General features: G+C 45.0%; 2 protein-coding genes and 1 pseudogene across 4 annotated transcripts in view; 1 reads left to right on the top strand and 2 right to left on the bottom strand.

Moving 5' to 3' along the window:
* Window positions 1–854: 854 nt before the first annotated feature.
* On the bottom strand, window positions 855–13,111 carry SDF2 (stromal cell derived factor 2). 2 transcript variants are annotated; one of them, XM_058445760.1, is made up of 4 exons: window positions 12,681–12,820; window positions 12,276–12,405; window positions 7,563–7,759; window positions 1,095–1,777 (listed from the first exon to the last, which is right to left on the bottom strand). In XM_058445760.1, the coding sequence occupies exons 2-4, from the start codon at window positions 12,346–12,348 to the stop codon at window positions 1,490–1,492; spliced, it is 558 nt and encodes a 185-aa protein (XP_058301743.1). In that variant the 5' UTR covers window positions 12,349–12,405; window positions 12,681–12,820; the 3' UTR covers window positions 1,095–1,489. The 2 variants fall into 2 exon arrangements, with proteins under 2 accessions (XP_032019084.1, XP_058301743.1); XM_032163193.2 differs by lacking the exon at window positions 12,276–12,405 and having other exon boundaries at window positions 855–1,777; window positions 12,681–13,111.
* LOC116474607 (fatty acid-binding protein 5-like) lies at window positions 10,178–12,038 on the bottom strand (annotated as a pseudogene).
* Window positions 13,112–13,158: 47 nt separating the features above from the next.
* Window positions 13,159–18,093, top strand: part of SUPT6H (SPT6 homolog, histone chaperone and transcription elongation factor) — a 41,916-nt gene continuing 36,981 nt past the window's right edge. Inside the window, exon 1 of one of the 2 annotated variants that reach the window (XM_032163189.2) lies at window positions 13,159–13,297. The gene's annotated coding sequence lies outside the window, so the exon portion shown is untranslated. The remainder of the gene's footprint in view (window positions 13,298–18,093) is intronic. The other variant, XM_032163191.2, reaches the window with a different exon arrangement.

Below are 18,093 nucleotides of genomic sequence, written 5' to 3'. Positions count from 1 at the left end.
TGGGAGGCGGAGGTTGCAGTGAGCCGAGATTGCGCCACTGCACTCCAGTCTGGGTGACAGAGTGAGACTCCATCTTAAAAAAAATAATAATAATTCAGGCAGTAGGCCAGGCATGGTGGCTCACCCCTGTAATCCCCAGCACTTTAGCAAGCCACAGCATAAGGATCCCTTGAGCCCAGGAGTTCCAGACCAGCCTGGGTAACATAGTGAGACCTCATCTCTACGATAAATCAAAAACTCACACAGGAGGATCACTTGAGCCTGGGAGGTCAAGGCTGTAATAAGCCATGATTGTGCCCCTCCCGCCTGGGTGACAGAGCAAAGACCTTGTCTCAAATAAATAAAAAAAAAAAAGAATTCAGGCAGTTACTCAGCTTTTCTGCTGCACTGATAAAAATGCAGTATTACCCTATATGAATTCTCTGAAGATTAAATGAGGTAAGATCTATAGGCCGGGCGTGGTGGCTCACCCCTGTAATCTCAGCACTTTGGGAGGCCAAGGCGGGCAGATCATGAGGTCAGGAGATTGAGACCATCCTGGTTAATACAGTGAAACCCTGTCTCTACTAAAAATACAAAAAAATTAGCCGGGCATGGTGGCGGGTGCCTGTAGTACCGGCTACTTGGGAGGCTGAGGCAGGAGAATGGTGTGAACCCAGGAGGTGGAGCTTGCAGTGAGCCGAGATCACGCCACTGCACTCCAGCCTGGGTGACAGACCGAGACTCTGTCTCAAAAAAAATAAATAAATAAAAAGATCTATAATATGGTACCTAGGATTTAGCAGTGAATAAATACTGGTTCGTTCTTTCTACCCCTACCCCTTTTTCTCATTTGCAGTAACAGATACAAAGCAAACATTTCACTGGCTATTTATTATGCTGTATTCTCTGAGAGTTTTTAGCTATAATTAGTCAAAGATCTATTAAAGATGAGATGCCTGGAGAGGTCAAAGTAGAGAGAGAAAAGGTTTCTATGCAAGTAAAGCTCTTAAAAGGGCCCACATTGGAGCTTCATAGCATCTCCAAAGAGCCTTAGGACTCAGGGATGAAGCAGCTAATAGCACACCTAATAAATAACAACACAGTGACACATAATAAAATTATTATTTTTATCATTTTGGAGAGAGAAAATAGGGGAAAAATCACATACATTAACAGTCCATGATGCCAAGCTCCTGAAGAGTAAAAGTTTCCCAGCTAAGAGGGATGTTCCCCTCAGTTTGTTTTATCAGTACGAATAAAAAGCATCTGCCCCTTTACCAGCAAGTCCTCTACTCAGAAAGAACTGACCCACGCAAGTCTGGGAGAGTGACTAGTTCAAGTGTGCAGGGCTGAAGCTTCCAAACACAGCCACTATTTTCTGTTGTATATCTTCATCTCAATGGTGACATGGCCACTGCCCAAGGAACTTGTAGCAGGGATCCCAAGGTGAGGCAGCAACAGACGTCTGTGAACATTGTGCGTTAACCGTGGCTCAGAGCCTCTAGATTCATAGCTCTGCATGGTGGGCTTCTGCCTTCAACAACTCACTAGGCTTCATGAAGATGCCTTCCATGGCTTTCCAGTAGTTGTTCTGACTTGGCTGGGCCATGCCATGCACCTCTTTTTGCCCACTGATAGGTCGACCATATTGTTCTCCTGTGACAGACAGCAATACCTCAGTGGAAGAGTGTTTGAACCGCACCTCACCATCTCTCACCCAGTAGGGTCCATTACAGAGTACTGTCCAGTCATCCAGATAATCACCTTCACCTTCCTCACCAAAAGCACTCACTTCCTAGAAAATACAGAAGGTAGTAACATTAGCATGGCTGACAAGGGCTTGAAAAGGAGTGGGAGGCAATGGGAAGAAAAAGAAGGCCACCTTGAAGTAAAAAATCAGAGGGGCCAGGCTCATGCCTGTAATCCTAGCACTTTGGGAGGCTGAGCGGGGCAGACCACTTGAGCCCAGGAGTTTGAGACCAGCCTGGGCAACATGGTGAAACCCTATCCCTAGAAAAAAAGAGAAATTAGCTGGGCATGGTGGCACATGCCTATGGTACCCAGCTACTACAGCTATCACCTGAGTCCAGGGGATCAAGGCTGCAATGAGCTGTGATCATACCACTGCACTCCAGCTTGGATAACAGAGCAAGACCCCATCTCAAAAAAAAAAAAAAAAAAAATTCAGCTGCTTTCCGATGTTGTTATTTTATTTATTTATTTTGAGACAGAGTATCACTCTTGTTGCCCAGGCTGGAGTGCAATGGCGCGATCTCAGCTCACCACAACCTCTGCCTCCCAGGTTCAAGTGATTTTCCTGCCTCAGCCTCCCTAGTAGCTGGGATTACAGGCATGTGCCACCATGCCCGGCTAATTTTGTATTTTTAGTAGAGACAGAGTTTCTCCGTGTTGGTCAGGCTGGTCTCGAATCCCCAACCTCAGGTGATCCGCCTGCCTCGGCCTCCCAAAGTGCTGGGATTACAGGCATTAGCTACCGCGCCCGGCCATTCCAGTGTTGTTTAAAATAAACCATGAACCACGGAAAAAGACGAAAGACACAAAGGACGCAGGGGGAAAAAAATTCGTTGCTGTAAGATTATGGTCCACGGTTCCTATCTGAGTCATGGCATCAAAAAGAAAGGAAAAAAAAAAAAAAGATTATGGTCCAAACACTTATTTTGCAATTAATACTATAGTTGCCTTATATTTTCTATTACAGTGTTAAAACAGAATTTTTTTTTTTTTTTTTTTTTAAGAGTTGGGATCGTGGCCAGGCACGGTAGCTCATGCCTGTAATCCCAGCAATTTGGGAGGGCAAGGCAGGCAGATCGCCTGAGGTCAGGAGTTCAAGACCAGCCTGGCCAACATGGTAAAACCCCATCTCTACTAAAAATACAAAAATTAGCCAGGTGTGGTGGCAGGCGCCTGTAATCCCAGCTATTCGGGAGGCTGAAGCAGGAGAATCACATGAACCCGGGAGGCGGAGGTTGCCATGAGCAGAAGGTTGCAGTGAGCCGAGATTGCACCACTGCACTCCAGCCTGGGTGACAAGAGTGAGACTTTGTCTCAAAAAAAAACAGTTAGGATCTTGCTTTTTTGCCCAGGCTGGAGTGCAGTGCCTCAAGTGGTCTTATGGCCTCACCTCCTGAGTAGCTAAGACTACAGGCATATACCACCACACCCAGGTAATTAAAAGTTTTTTTGTAGGCAACTCTGTTGCCTTGGCTGGCCTCAAACTCTTGGTCTTAAGTTATTCTCCACTTGGTCTTTCAGGGTGCTGGGATTACAGGTGTGAGCCACCGTGCTGGCTTTAAAATATTTTACTTTTTTGAGATAGCATCTTGCTCTGTCGCCCAGGCTGGAGTGCAGTGGCACAATCTCGGCTCTCTGCAACCTCCACCTCTTGAGTTCTAGCGATTCTCATGCCTCAGCCTCCAAAATAGCTGGGATTACAGGCATGTGCTACCACACCCAGCTAATTTTGGTATTTTTTAATAGAGATGGGGGTTTCACCATGTTGACCAGGCTGGTCTCAAACTCCCAGCCTCAAGTGATCCACCTACCTCAGTGTACTAAAGTGCTAGGAGTACAGGCATGAGCTACCACATTCGGCCCTTAAAATACTTTATATCTCTTGTTATTTGACTTTAAATATTACTGCTTCATTCTCTTAACTAGATTTTAAATGACCTGATGACAAGTTCAAAAGGGAATGGACTCTGGGAGTCAGGCTGACCTTGAATCTCAACTTGATCCCTTCTTCTGTAAATCCTTTGAGCCTTTGTTTTCTCCTCTATAAAATGATCACAATATCACCTTACAGAGCAACTGTGAGAATTAAATGAGATAGCAAATATTAACTGAGCAAAACATAGCAAGTCCTCTACATTCTTTTCTTTCTTTCTAATAAGGCAGTGAGAGAGAGAGCAAGTTCTCTATATTCTACTCCTCATCTAAATCCCATCCTCCTTAAGGCCAAATATTCAGTTTCTATACAATGGCAATTGAAAAATTACTGATTATTTCAGAAGTGTGTGTGTGTGTGTGTGTGTGTGTGTGTGTGTGTGTGTATACACTCTACTTGATAAAATTGTTTCCCAGGAGGGTACCAGTATGTAATTCTCATACTGCTATATTTGTATACTGGAACTGAACTGAAGTTCAATACATGGATGGCAGATGGTATGAACAAGGTATCTTACTGCTGGAGTGGGAATTTACAAATTAGCACAGGGAGGAGGCTAAGACGATTTATGTGGTAATGGATTACAGCTAAAGACATCAATAAGAACCCTAGCCAGGCACAGTGGGGCATGCCTATATTCCCAGCTACTTGGAAGGTTGAGGCAAGAGGACTGCTTGAGCCAAGGAGTTTGAGGCTCTAGTGCACTATGATCACGCCTGTAAGTAGCCACTGCACTCCAGCCTGGATAACATAGCAAGAACCCATCTTAAAAAAAAAAGAAAAAGAAAAAGAAACCTCATTTAACTTAATATATATAGATACAGATGGCTATGCAAATGAAAATTTATAGATATGTATATATACATGAGTAAGCATACACAGGTAACAGTTCTTTTTTTTTTTTTTTGAGACGGAATCTCGCCCTGTCACCCAGGCTGGAGTGCAATGGTGCCATCTCGGCTCACTGTAACCTCTGCCTCCCAGGTTCAAACGATTCTCCTACCTCAGCCTCCCGAATAGCTGGGATTACAGACTCCCGCCACCATGCCCAGCTAATTTTTGTACTTTAGTAGATACGGGGTTTCACCACGTTAGCCAGGCTGGTATCGAACTCCTGACCTCGTGACCCGCCCGCCTTGGCCTCACAAAGTGCTGGGATTATTGGCGTGGGCCACTGCGCCTGGCCTACAGTTATTTATTCTGTCAAGTGACAGGGCCTAAAAGAAACACTCCAGTAGCAACAAGCTTACATAAGGCCTAGAACTTGGTTTTAATATCATTCTCCAATAAAAGGAAGCAGAGCTCCTTGGAGAAATAGCTGATTCTAGTACTGGAGCAAGAAATAAACAAGATGAGCCTGGAGCATCTTTTGGTGCCAGAAAGGAAAGAAGTGCTTTAAAGTGCACACACGTAAACACAAAAACACAATGGGATACTGCCAATGGACACAAAGCCAGCTGAAAGAATTCCCAATGGCCAAAGTTGGAACAATTTGAGCAACAAAGTATAGTAGCATTAGATTATAACAAAGTATAAACTATCCATAAGTTTATACTAATGTAAATAACTGAATAAATAAATAACTTGAGGAAAAGAGACAAATCCCCAATATGGAAAAATCCCAAATAAAATATGTAGATATTCCACCCTAAGGTAGACAGAGTATAACTCTCCAGTCTGTAAGAGTGAAATGCACATAGTGACTTCCTTCCAAAAAGTGTATGGAAAGGGGGAAAATGAAAAGAATAACTTTACAGGAGAAACCTAACGAACAAACACTACTTCAGCCAGGTAATCAAGGTCAACATCAACAGTCATATATCATAAAGATAGTATGTACCCGATATGATGGGATACAAATGGCACTTTACCTCCGTGATCTTCCTCCCAAACGTTTATAAGTCCAGTCTAATCACAAGAAAAACAAATTCCAACAGAGGGGCAATCTACTGTACACCTGACCAGCACTCCTCAAAGTTGTCAAGGTCATCAAAAACTAGGGAAGCCTGAAAAACTGTCACAGCCAAGAACAGCCTACTGAGACATGGCAAGTATATGTAATGTGATATTTTGGAATGGAAAAAGAACATTAGGTAAAAACTAAGGGACCGGGCATGGAGGCCTCATGCCTGTAATCCCAGCACTTTGGGAGGCCAAGGTGGGTGGATCACGAGGTCAGGAGCTCGACACCAGCCTGGACAACATGGTGAAACCCTGTCTCTACTGAAAATACAAAAATCAGCTGGGCATGGTGGCAGGCGCCTGTAATCCCAGCTACTCAGGAGGCTGTAGCAGGAGAATAGCTTCAGCTTGGGAGGCAGAGGTTGCAGTGAGCTGAGATCGCGCCATTGCACTCCAGCCTGGGACAGAGCGAGACTCAGTCTCAAAAAACAAAACAAAACAAAACAAAAAAAAAGAAACAAAGGGAATCAGAAAAAAACTATGGTCTTTAGTTAATAAAACTGTATCAATATTGCTTCATTAAATATAGCAAATTTACCTTTCAAAGGTTAAGATGTTAATAGGGAAAATTGCATACAGGGGCTGGGGATAGGGAAGAAGTCATTGAAGGGTCCACATCCCCTGACAACTCAAGGCTTAAAACAGTGGCACAAGGCCGGGTGCAGTGGCTTATGCTTGTAATCCCAGCACTTTGGGAGGCTGAGGCAGGCAGACAGCTTGAGCTCAGGAGTTTGAGACCAGCCTGGGCAACATGGCAAACCCCCGTTATCTACAAAAAAAAAAAAAATACAAAACTTAGCCAGGCATGGTGGCGTGAGCCTGTAGTGGGGGCTGAGGTGTGAGAACTGCTTGAGCCCAGGAGGCTGAGGCTGCAGTGAGCAAGATCACACATCACTGCACTACAACCTGGGTGACAGAGCGACACCGTGTTTAAAAACAAAAAGCATAGTGACACAAAAGCAAATCTATTTTCCTAATGTAACTAGTTAGCATCATTAAAAAAAAAAAAACACTACAAGTTGGAAAACATTGGGTTTCTTTATTGCAGGATATCAGAACTTATGATATGCTAATGTACACCCAGTCTGTCTGTCCTTCCCATTTCTTGATTTGGTTTAGTTGTTGTCTCCACTTTGACCAGAAACAATTTTCTTCACACTTATAAAACAAAGCCAGCTGGGCGCAGTGGCTCATGCCTATAACCCCAACACTTCCGGGAGGCAGAGGCAGGTGGATCACCTGAGGTCAGGAGTTCAAGACCAGCCTGACCAATATGGTGAAAACCCATCTCTACTAAAAATACAAAAATCAGGCCAGGCGCGGTGACTCGCACTTGTAATCCCAGCACTTTGGGAGGCCGAAGCGGGCAGATCACCAGGTCAGGAGTTCAAGACCAGCCTGGCCAACATAGTGAAACCCCATCTCTACTAAAAATACAAAAAAAAAATTAGCCGGGTATGGTGGCACACACCTGTAGTCCCAGCCACTCGGGAGCTGAGGTGGGAGAACCACTTGAACCCGGGAGGCAGAGGTTGCAGTGAGCTGAGACCATGCCATTGCACTCCAGCCTGGGTGACAGAGTGAGACTCCATCTCAAAAAAATAACAATAAAAACAAAAACAAAAATTAGCCGGGCATGGTGACGTGCGCCTGTAATCCCAGCTAGTTGGGAGACTGAGGCAGGAGACTTGCTTGAATCCAGAAGCGGAGGTTGCAGTGAGCCAAGATCATGCCACTGCACTGCAGCCTGGGTGACAGAGTGAGACTTTGTCTCAAAAACAAAAAAAAACCCACACAAAAACAGAGCCATTTCCCCAGGTCTGCACAAAAGAGAACATCTACACCTAGAAAAGAAACAGTTAAGAACCAAGAGATCAAACAAGCACCCACTGAGTAATGCAGAGCAGCAACGATCCATCAAAAGCCACCTCACCTGGTTTCCAGAAAGAGGTGAAGTGAAGTGGTGACTATGGAGATTTCGGCCAGTGTTGACATGTGTCAGCCGGATGGGCTGGCCACACTTGATGGGGGTTCCCCTCTCACACACTGTGGCGGTCTTCCCCCGTATCCTCCAGTAACTGTTGCTGTCATCCACAGAGGTTACACCTGTCACTGACTGCTGCCCACTACCTGCAGTTAAGAAAAGAAAGGCAACTCTCTTTCTCTGCCATGGACAACATGCTCAGAGACAGAAGCTTGAGTGCACTCAAGATTCACCTTCTCCTGTAACCCACCACCATGACCAAGGAAGACACGCTGCTGGAGGTGTAATGGATATTAATACTGCTTTACAAGAGGCTGAAGACCGCCCTCAGCCATGATGGCCTAGCAGGTGGAACCTGCAAAGCTGCCAAAGCCTTAGACAAGGGCCAAGCCCATCTTTGTGTGCTTGCATCCAAATGTGAAGAGCCTATGTATGTCAAGCTAGGGGTGGCCCTTTGTGCTGAACATCAAATCAACCCAATTAAGGTTGATGACCTTAAGAAACCAGAGAAATGGCTAAGGCTTTGTAAAACTGATAGACAAGGAAAACTTTGTAAAGTGGTTGGTTGCAGTTGTGTCACAGTGAAGGGCTATGGCAAAGAATTTCAGGCCAAGGATGTGACTGTGTACTTCAAATGCAAGAAATTAACAAATAAATTTGGTACCCATTCCTCCAAAAAAAAAAAATGGCAAGTGAGCTCAGCCTCACCCTTCTTGCCTATGGCCAATATTGTGCCCTGTCATAAAACAGGTTAAGAAGGGGTGGGGAGAAAAATGCTATGTTTGGCAATATTTTTTCTTCTACAACATTATTTATAAAAAATACAAAATGTGCTGGGCGTGGTGGCTCACGCTTGTAATCCCAGCACTTTGGGAGTGAAACTTGACCTCCCAAAGTGCTGGGATTGATGGTGAGCCACTGTGCCCAGCCTTTTTTTCTTTTAAATAAAAAAAAATTTTCTTAGGCTGGGTGTGGTGGCTCACACCTGTAATCCTAGCACTTTGGGAGGCTGAGGCAGTTGGATTGCTTGAGCCCAGGAATTCAAGACCAGCCTGGGCAACATGGCAAAAACCCATCTCTACTAAAAATACAAAAATTAGCTGGGCGTGGTGGTGGCAGCCTGTAATCCCAGCTATTTGGGAGGCTGAGGCAGGAGAATCGCTTGAACCCAGGAGGTGGAGGTTGCAGAGAGCCGAGATCGTGCCACTGCCCTCCAGCCTGGATGACAGAGCCAGACTCCGTCCCAAAAAAAAAAAAAAAAATACAAACTGTGTCCACATAATACTAGTTAGTATATGATAAAGTATACTTAAGGGTATGTCATATCAGAAAATTCTAAGAATTTGCATCAAAGGATATCCAAGGCACAAATCTATGTGAGTTTTTTGAGGCACAGGCAATGCTAACCTATACACACTAGCCTGGATAGCCCCTGATGTGTCTAATCATATAATTTTAACATGTTTGTAATATTACTCATGTTCATTAACTATTACAATAAAAATTTTTGTATTTCACAATTAAAATGAGACTACTTTATGTTGCCAACTTTAAGCAGCCATTACAGCTCCCAACTCCCATGAGTGGTCATTATAAACGTATTCTTTGAGCAGGGCACGGTGGCTCACGCCTGTAATCCCAGCACTTTGAGAGGCTGAGGCGGGCAGAACACGAGGTCAGGAGTTTGAGACCAGCCTGGCCAACATGGTGAAACCCTGTCTCTACTAAAAATATAAAAATTAGCTGGGCGTGGTCGCATGCGCCTGTAATCCCAGCTACTTGGGAGGCTGAGGCAGAAGAATTGCTTGCATCTGGGAGGCGGAGGTTGCAGTGAGCCGAGATCATACCACTGCACTCCAGCCTGGGTGGCAGGGCAAGACTCTGTCTCAAAAAAAAAAAAAAAAAGTATCCTTGGAGGTCTGGCACAGTGGCTCATGCCTGTAATCCAAGCACTTTGGGAAGGTGAGGTGGGAGGATCCCTTGAGTCCAGGAGTTTGAGACCAGCCTCAGCAACATAGCAAAATGCGGTCTCTAAACATACATATATATATATATATATATATATATATATGGTTTTTTTTTTTTTTTTTGAGACAGGGTCCCTCTTGTCACTCAGGCTGGAGTGCAGTGGCACGATCACAGCTCGCCACAGCCTTGACCTCCCAGGGTCAGGTGATCCTCCTACCTCAGCCGCCCAAGTAGCTGGGATTTCAGGTGCCTGCCACCACACCTGGCTAATTTTTCTATTTTTTGTAGAGATGGGTTTTTGCCATGTTGCCCAGGCTGGTCTCGAATTCCTGGGCTCAAGCAATCCAACTGCCTCAGCCTCCCAAAGTGCTAGCATTACAGGCATGAGCCACCACACCCAGCCTAAAAAAAAATTCTTATATTTAAAAGAAAAAAAGAGGCTGGACACAGTGGCTCACCGTCAATCCCAGCACTTTGGGAGGTCAAGGTGGGCAGATCGCTTGAGCCCAGGAATTCAAGACCAAGCCTAGGCAACTGACAAAACTCCATCTCTACAAAAGACGCAAAAAATTAATCAGGTGTGGTGGGGTGCACTTGTAGTCCCAGCTACTCAGGAGGCTGAGATGTGAGGACTGCTTGAGCCCAGGAGGTCAAGGCTGCAATGAGTCGTAATTGTGTCCACTGCCAGTTACACGGGTAAATGTAGCCAACTATCAGCTCCTTTCTACTGTCTCCTTCCACTCAGCTCATAACTTTACTATATCTTTTTTCAGAAAAGGCAAACCAAGTCTCCCTTCCTACTTCTGGTTACTGCCTCACAGCTCTCTGGGTCCTCACAGCCACGCTTCACTAAACCATGGTCTACATTTTGTCTCCTACATTTTCTGCTTTCTTTTTTTTTTTTTTTTATTAGCACAAACACATTTATTTATTAACCAAAGGGATGATCCTAATTAATCCAACACACTTTGAAATAGCTGCATGTAAAATGTTTGTGATAAAGATAATTGAACACACTAATGAAGAAAAAAAAAAGAAACAGTATGGAGATTTGCTCATTGAACTGAGCTTGGTCATTCTCTTAGTTAACTCCTGTCCAAAGTGATGATGGAATTTTTATTCTACTTTTTCATAGATCCGAGTACAGGCAACATTGTTCATGACACACTCCACCACTAATTTCCCATCTTTCAATTTTCTTGTTATTGTGCTTTCCTTCCCATCCCACTCCTGATGCTGAACCAATACACCATCTGTAAAGTTGCAGACAGCCTGAGTTTTTCTGCCATCAGCTGTTGTTTCTTCAAACTTCTCTCCCAGGGTACAAGAAAACTGTGTTGTTTTCAAAGTGCTCTCAGTTTTTATGGTGAGGTTTTTGCCATCACAAGTGATGATACAATCTGGCTTGGCCATTGCGCCCATTTTTCGCAAAGCTATTCCCACTCATAGCTCCTTCATGTATTCATCAAAGCCTTTGCTGTCCACCAGGTGCCATCTTCCTTCCAGCTGCTGAACTGTGGCCATGGTGGGTGCGGGCAGGCTGGCGTGCAGAGGGGTCTGCGTCGGCGTGGCAGCGTGCTGTGTCACATTTTCTGCTTTCTATTCAACCTTTCACTTCCTCCTCCAAATCCTCATACCTTGGGATTATCCAAAGTTCTATGCCTGGCCTTCATCTGTTTCTACTTGTAGTTCTTAAACAATTGTTGAGGGTCAGGACAAAAGCATTTGTATTTTTAACAAGTTTCTCAAGTCATTCAAATTGATCCCAGATAGAGAACCACAGTTCATCCTGGGCAATTTCATCTACAACCCTGACATCTTCAACCACAGTCTGTACAAGATGTTGTATTTAATGTTGTATCTCAGGCTCAGCACAGATCCCTTTTCTGAGCTCCAGACTGAACCTGGTTCCCAAATCTGGCTGCCCATCAGAACCAACTGAAGAGCTTTTTAAACCTACAGATTGCTACTGCCAAGCCTCTGTCCACCTCCACTCTAATTCAGTAGATCCAAAGTAGGAAACCAAAACAAACTAAAAAATAAGCCTGACAACATGGTAGGTGTTCACTGAATGGGTGCTAGGATTATTAAGACATCGCAGTGATGATAACTCACGTCCTTGCCTAGTCTAACTTATCAGATGGGTTTTGGGAATCACGAACCAGACTAGCCCACCTGACAGAATTCTTTCCTCCCTCAGCAAACAGCATCATCAGTTATCCAAGACAGAAATCTACCAGCTATCTTAGATGCCTCTCACATCTCACTAGCTGACCTTCATTCTTTTTTCTTATTTCAGGCAGATAAGACTTTCTTTTTTTGATCTGTTTTTATTATATTGTAATTTTCTTGACTCATTATCACCACCGAATCTCCTGTATGTAGTACAATTCCAGCCATGTAGGAACCTATGCTGAATGAATGAATCCACAAATAATTTATTACTAAACATTTTAATTTCAAACGCTAAAAAAAAAGCAGTTTTCTCTGCAATTCCTGTCACTGCTCCAAGTTCCTTACAAGAAGGAGGTTAAGGTTTGGGTAGAAGGGGGCCAAAGATAGAAATTGAGGAGCAAGTATAAGATGCAGAAGAGCTGGAAGACAAAGGGTTGTAGTCAACGAGTGAGCTCTTGGAGTTTAAAGTTTCAGATACAGTACTTACTGTAACTTTAAAATTTCAGACACAGCACTTACTGTAATTTTCTTGTTTGTCTCTAAAGCAGGCTTTGAACCTGGATAGATTTGGATAGAACCCCGGCTTTGTCATTTGCTAGCTGCAAGGTTTTGAATAAACGATTTAATTTCTCTGCGTCTGTTTCCTCATCTGTGAAATGAGGATAACAATAGTATCACCTTACAAGAATGTTAATAATCGGAAAAAGTACATAAGTAACGTGCCTGGCCTGTAGCTCACCAAATATTTGGTGGTGTTGCGATTAAGATGCCTTAGAACTCAGTTCTCCGTCTCTCTAGACCTGAGAAACCTTCCCAGGGAACCCCTAACTTTCCCAGACCACACCCTCAGATTTTCTATAGGCCCCGCCCCTCCAGAGCCTCCCAGGCCTCCCTAGCCCACCCGAGCCCGGTCCCCAGCATTACCTGACCCATAGCGCACGTCGTGTGAGTGCAGTCGGACGTTGTGGCGCGTATTGAGTAGCTTCACCACGGAGCCGCAAGTAACGACAGCCAGGCTGGACGCTCCCACAGAGCTCCACAAACCCCCCAACAACAGCAGAGGTACTACAGCCATCCTAGCTGTATCGCGGAGCCCCAAATCTTCGAAGAAAACTCGGCCCCTCCCCGGAACCGGAAGCTGATGGCGAAACCACGGAAAGAAGGAAGTGAAGAAGCCCGAGTCTGATCTTTATGGTTTATTTGGCTAGAGAGGCCTGAGAAACCGGCTGAGCCTGCTTACTTACGATACTCTCGCTCTGTTCCCGGGGCTCAGTGACAGCTGCCTTCCTGAGTCGCTTCGGTTACCTTTCGCACCCACGGCACAAAAGCTCCCGAGAGCAGGAGCGAGAACAAGAAATGGCCCGCCCACTCCCGGTGACAGGGAGCCGGAAATGACGTAGCACGTTGACGCATCAGCGGCGGCGGTGGCGGCGGAGGGGCCGTGCGGTGGGTTCGTACTATCTTTTCCCAGTCTCGGTTCGACGACTCCATTTTCCTCGGTGGGGGCTTAGCGCACTGGAGGAGCGGCGGGCTTCAGACAGGTAAAGTTCTGACTGGAGAGCGTGTTTCTCGCAGGAGTCAGGTGGGGAACCGGGCTCCTAGGGCCTGGTCCCGTAAGGGAAGAGGCAATGGGGAGCCGTATGCGGGAAGAAGGGGGGGCCTGGCCTTCCCTGTTCTATGGGGAGAAGGGGGAGGAAAGCGCTGTAGTTACTCAGAGTCTGAAAGCTTTTCCCAGCCCAGTGACACCCGGAACCCGTGAATTGGGTGGCACGTTGAATCAACAGGCTTCCTGGCATCCCGTCCTTCTCTCCGCAGGTTTTTAAAACTGGGCCACGCGAAAGGATTGGGGATGGAAGGGACCTGGGGCTTCTGAGCCGGGATCAGGTGATCGAGTTGTTTGTTCTGGGGATATGAATCCTATGGAGCTTTCAGCAGCTCGGCCATCAGGCTAGAGGGCGATGCCAAATTCCAGCTCTTTACATATTGCTGAATAATACAAATAGAACTTTTTGTAGATGGTTGCATCCTTCATCCCTTTCTGAAGATCGAAGGTCTTGGAGAAGCCCTAAAGCCTGTCCATTCTCTATAGATTCATTTCCTCAAACGTTTGCCAGAGGCCTATCATGAACGTCAAAATTAGTTATTAAGTCAAAACTCCATCTTCTGGTTTCTACCTTTCTCCTCAGGCACTCCTTTGAACCAGCTGGTGAAGTTAATTTTCCTGGGTTGTTGCAAGAGCTGATACTTATTTCAGAGGCCTAAGATTTCTGAAAATAATTCCATGGAAATTCACCGTAATATCAAAAGTAACAAGGGTGGATGAAGCTACATCATTAATGAGCATTAGGGAGTGTAAACAATATTGAATTTGATTAATTTCTTCGGAAAAATGTCTGGTTCCACTGTTTATCTGGAAGTTACCAGTTTGTAAGTCGTCGGTGTTTTGATTACAAAAACATGACTGCTCTTCCATCAGCTGTGAATTTAGAGCCCTTTTTCACGAGTAATGTCCCTTTCACCAGTACAAGTACATTTTTATTCACTTGGCTTGTGTGGCTGCTAGATTGGATTAGCATAGCCTTGCGACTCTAAGAGGTTTTAACTTCATCGGGAGATTAATTACATCAGAAAGTGGTACAGTCTGGAGAGGCTTAGTCAAATTTTACAGTTCTTCCTCTGAAAGCCTACCTAGTGTGGTGGAAACATATGATCTTTGTAGGCAAGTACGTTTGCCCTGCTTCTATATTCTTGACCTTAATAACTGGCACTACCATCAGTCCTGCCTGTAATCCTTGTCTTCCTTCCTGTCCACTATTTCCCAATAAAATCAGTCACCAAATCCTGTCTCTCCCTGAAACTGTTCCCATCAGCATACAAATTATGTTCTGATATCCTTCACATCCCTCTCCAACTACATGCCAGTTTTTAAAATTTCCATTCATAGCTTTCTACCTGTACCAACTCAGCTTTCTCACCTTTTATTCACTCTTCATTTTATACCAATCTGGCTTCTCTTCTGCCCGCTCCATTTTTTTTTTTTTTTTTTTTTGGAGACAGGGTCTTGCTCTGTTGCCCAGGTTGGAGTGCAGTGGCCCCATCGTAGCTCACTGCCACCTGGAACTCCTGAGCCCAAGCAGTCCTCCTGAGGCAGCTTCTAGTAATCAAGTGCCACCGCATCTACTTTGCCCACTCCATTGAAGTTGCTCTTATTAAGGTCACCAGTGACTTCTGTGTTGCCAAATCCAATGGATACTTTGTTCTCGTCTTCCTCTGTCTCTGCAATATTCAACATAGTTACTCCTGTCTCCAAACTTTCATCTTGGCTTTATTGACATTTCACTCTTGGATTTTGTCCATTTCTCTGGCTGTTCCTTCTGAGTCTCATTTACTAGCCACTTTTGCCCTCTATCTAATGTCTAAATGTTGGGGCTGGTCGCGGTGGCTCACGCCTATAATCCCAGCACTTTGGGAGGTCGAGGTAGGCGGATTACTTCAGGTCTCTACTAAAAATACAAAAACTAGCCGGGCGTGGCGACACGCCTGTAATCCCAGCTACTTGGGAGGCTGAGGCAGGAGAATCACTTGAACCCAGGAGGCAGAGGTGCAGTGGGCAGAGATCGTGCCACTGCACTCCAGCATGGGCAACAGAACAAAACTCCATCTCAAAATATATGTATATCTACATATGTTGGAATTCTCACAGGAATCCTGAGCCCTCTACATGCTTCCCTTTAGGTAACCCAGCCCCATGGCTTTAATTACCACCTGAAAGTTGGCAACTTCGAAGTTTACATCTCTAGTCCAGCCCTCTCCTCTGTGTTGCAGAATCACACGTCAAAAATGCCTGTTTAATTATCTCCATTTGGATATTTCTTAGGCACCCAAAGCTAACATAACCAAAAGAAAGTTTTGGTTTTCTCATCATTCCAAACCTTATCCTCCTGTTTCACTGTGGTGCTCCTATCTGCAGGGTTACCAAAGATAGACCTCTGAGAATCATCTTTGTTCTTCTCCTTTACTACTCCTCTTCCCCAGTCTTTGAGTAAGTCTTGTAACTTCCACTTCCAGAATGTTTTTGTAATCTGTCTTCTATTCTCCATCTTCACTGCTACCACCTTATTCCAAACCCCCACCATCTTTTGCCTGGGCTACCACAACAGTATCTTCAGTTTTCCCTGGTTTCCACTCAGATCTTCCTCCAGTTCATTTTCCATGTAACAGAATTTGATCAGAGCAGATCATGTCATTTCCCTACTTAAAACTCTCCAGTGACTTTCCGTGGCCTTTACACCCTGCTTGAGCATACCTCTCCCTCATAGACTGCAGCCTTCACCATGCTCTAGTGCCATCAGCTTCAGGACATCACCTATTATATACCATGTTCTTGCCCACTTTCTCTACTGGAACCTCTCCTCCTAATTCTACAGGTCATATCCTACCTTTTGACATCTCAGCCTAAGTAAACTCACTTTGGGTGAGATGAGAATATGCATTTCCTTCTTCACTCTTAGAGCAAGGTTTATTTTATTTGTTGCCAATATGTCTCCTGCACCAGAATACGGGCATCCTAGGGGCATGGACCTAGTCTTGTGTGTGCCTGGCATGTGGTAGGCACTCATTCAATACATATTTATGCCAGGCATGGTGGTTCACGCCTATAATCCCAACACTTTGGGAGGCTGAGGCGGGCGGCTCACCTGAGGTCAGGAGCTCGAGACCAGGCTGGCCAACATGGTGAAACCCCATTTCTGTTAAAGATACAAAGAAAAAATTAGCTGGACGTGGTGGTGGGTGCCCGTAATCCCAGCTACTTGGGAGGCTGAGGCAGGAGAATTGCTTGAACCCGGGAGGCGGAGGTTGCAGTGAGCCAAGATCGTGCCACTACACTCCAGCCTGGGCAATGGAGCGAGACTCTGTCTCAAAAATATATATATATGTATATATGTATTTGTCCTAGCTACCTGGGAGGCTGAGGTGAGATTATGGTTTGAGCCCAGGAGGTGGAGGCTGCAGTGAGATGTAATCACACCACTGCACTGCAGTCTGGGTGACAGAGCAGGACCCCATCTCAGAAAATAATAAATAAGTTTTTGTTGGATTAGCAAGTAAATTAAGTTCAGTTCTGCATTTAAAACCCTGCAATGGCTTCCCAGTGCCTAGATCCTTATGACTTCTCCTCCAACCCTTATGAACCATTCTTCCTCTCCTGGGCCTTCTCTGTACCTGCCACAGTACACGTGTTGTGCTAGAAGCACACATCTCCGACATCACTCCCCAAACCGTCTCCAAAGAAGCCAGCTCCTCTGCTGAACTAATTCCTCCTTACTCTTAAGGTCTTTGTTTAAAGTCACTTCCTCAAAACCAGGTTAGGGTGTCTTATTACAGGATCCCATGCTATCCTTATCATCAGTTCTCTAAATCAGGGGTCACAAACTAAGGCCAAATAAGGTCGCCCCCATTCATTTACATGTTATGTATGCTGTGCTACAGTGGCAGATCTGGCCCTATAGAGAAAAGGAAAGGTTTGCCAACCCCTGTGCTAGAGCAGGAACTATGCGTTCCCCAATGTGTGTACCACGAGGTTCAGTAACTGTTAATCTCTCTTTGTTTTGCAGGGGTTCTGAATCTGGTTACGTATTTCAGTTGTGCTCTTCTCTTTAGCCCTTACCCTGTTTCTCTAAAGAAATGTGGAAAGAAAAGGAATACTTTTTTTTTTTTTTGGGGGGGATGGAGTCTCGCACTGTCACCTTGGCTGGAGTGCAATGGCATGATCTCGGCTCACTGCAAGCTCCGACTCCCAGGTTCAAGCGATTCTCCTGCCTCAGCCTCCTGAGTAGCTGGGATTACAGGCGTGCACCACCACGCCCAGCTAATTTTTGTATTTTTAGTGGAGACAGGGTTTCATCATGCTGGCCAGGCTGGTCTCCAGCGTCTGACCTCAAGTGATCAGCCTGCCTCAGCCTCCCAAAGTGCTGGCATTCTAGGCATGAGCCACTGCGCTCAGCCAAATAAATAATATTTTTAAATGAACAAAATTAACTTTTTCTGTATTTTAACATCTTGACTTCATGTAATTAGGTTTTCAGGGTTTTTTTAATTACAAAGAGTTCTGAATTCCAGATTTAAAAGGACTTAAGTAGACTCTAAATACTTTTATTTATTAAACTTTTAGGTTTTGAAATTCCAAATTGGATATTCACTTATAGATACCTTTGGAATAGTCCTAGTCCCTTGCCCATAAAATATAGGATACAAGTGTAATCCCAGCACTATGGGAGGCCGAGACGGGCGGATCACAAGGTCAGGAGATTGAGACCATCCTGGCTAACACGGTGAA

This window comes from Hylobates moloch, unplaced genomic scaffold (assembly GCF_009828535.3).
Source record: "Hylobates moloch isolate HMO894 unplaced genomic scaffold, HMol_V3 SCAFFOLD_10, whole genome shotgun sequence".
Taxonomy (NCBI): Eukaryota; Metazoa; Chordata; class Mammalia; order Primates; family Hylobatidae; genus Hylobates; species Hylobates moloch.
This window is presented reverse-complemented; position numbering and strand designations above follow the sequence as displayed.

Bases quoted from the DNA above. Each gene is read 5' to 3' on its own strand.
- SDF2 (XM_032163193.2), bottom strand. From the start codon at position 12,831: ATGGCTGTAGTACCTCTGCTGTTGTTGGGGGGTTTGTGGAGCTCTGTG. The intron at 7,760-12,680 runs GTAATGCTGGGG...TCTTAACTGCAG, and splicing joins CGACGTGCGCTATGGGTCAG to GTAGTGGGCAGCAGTCAGTG. The intron at 1,778-7,562 runs GTGAGGTGGCTT...TGTATTTTCTAG, and splicing joins CACCTCTTTCTGGAAACCAG to GAAGTGAGTGCTTTTGGTGA.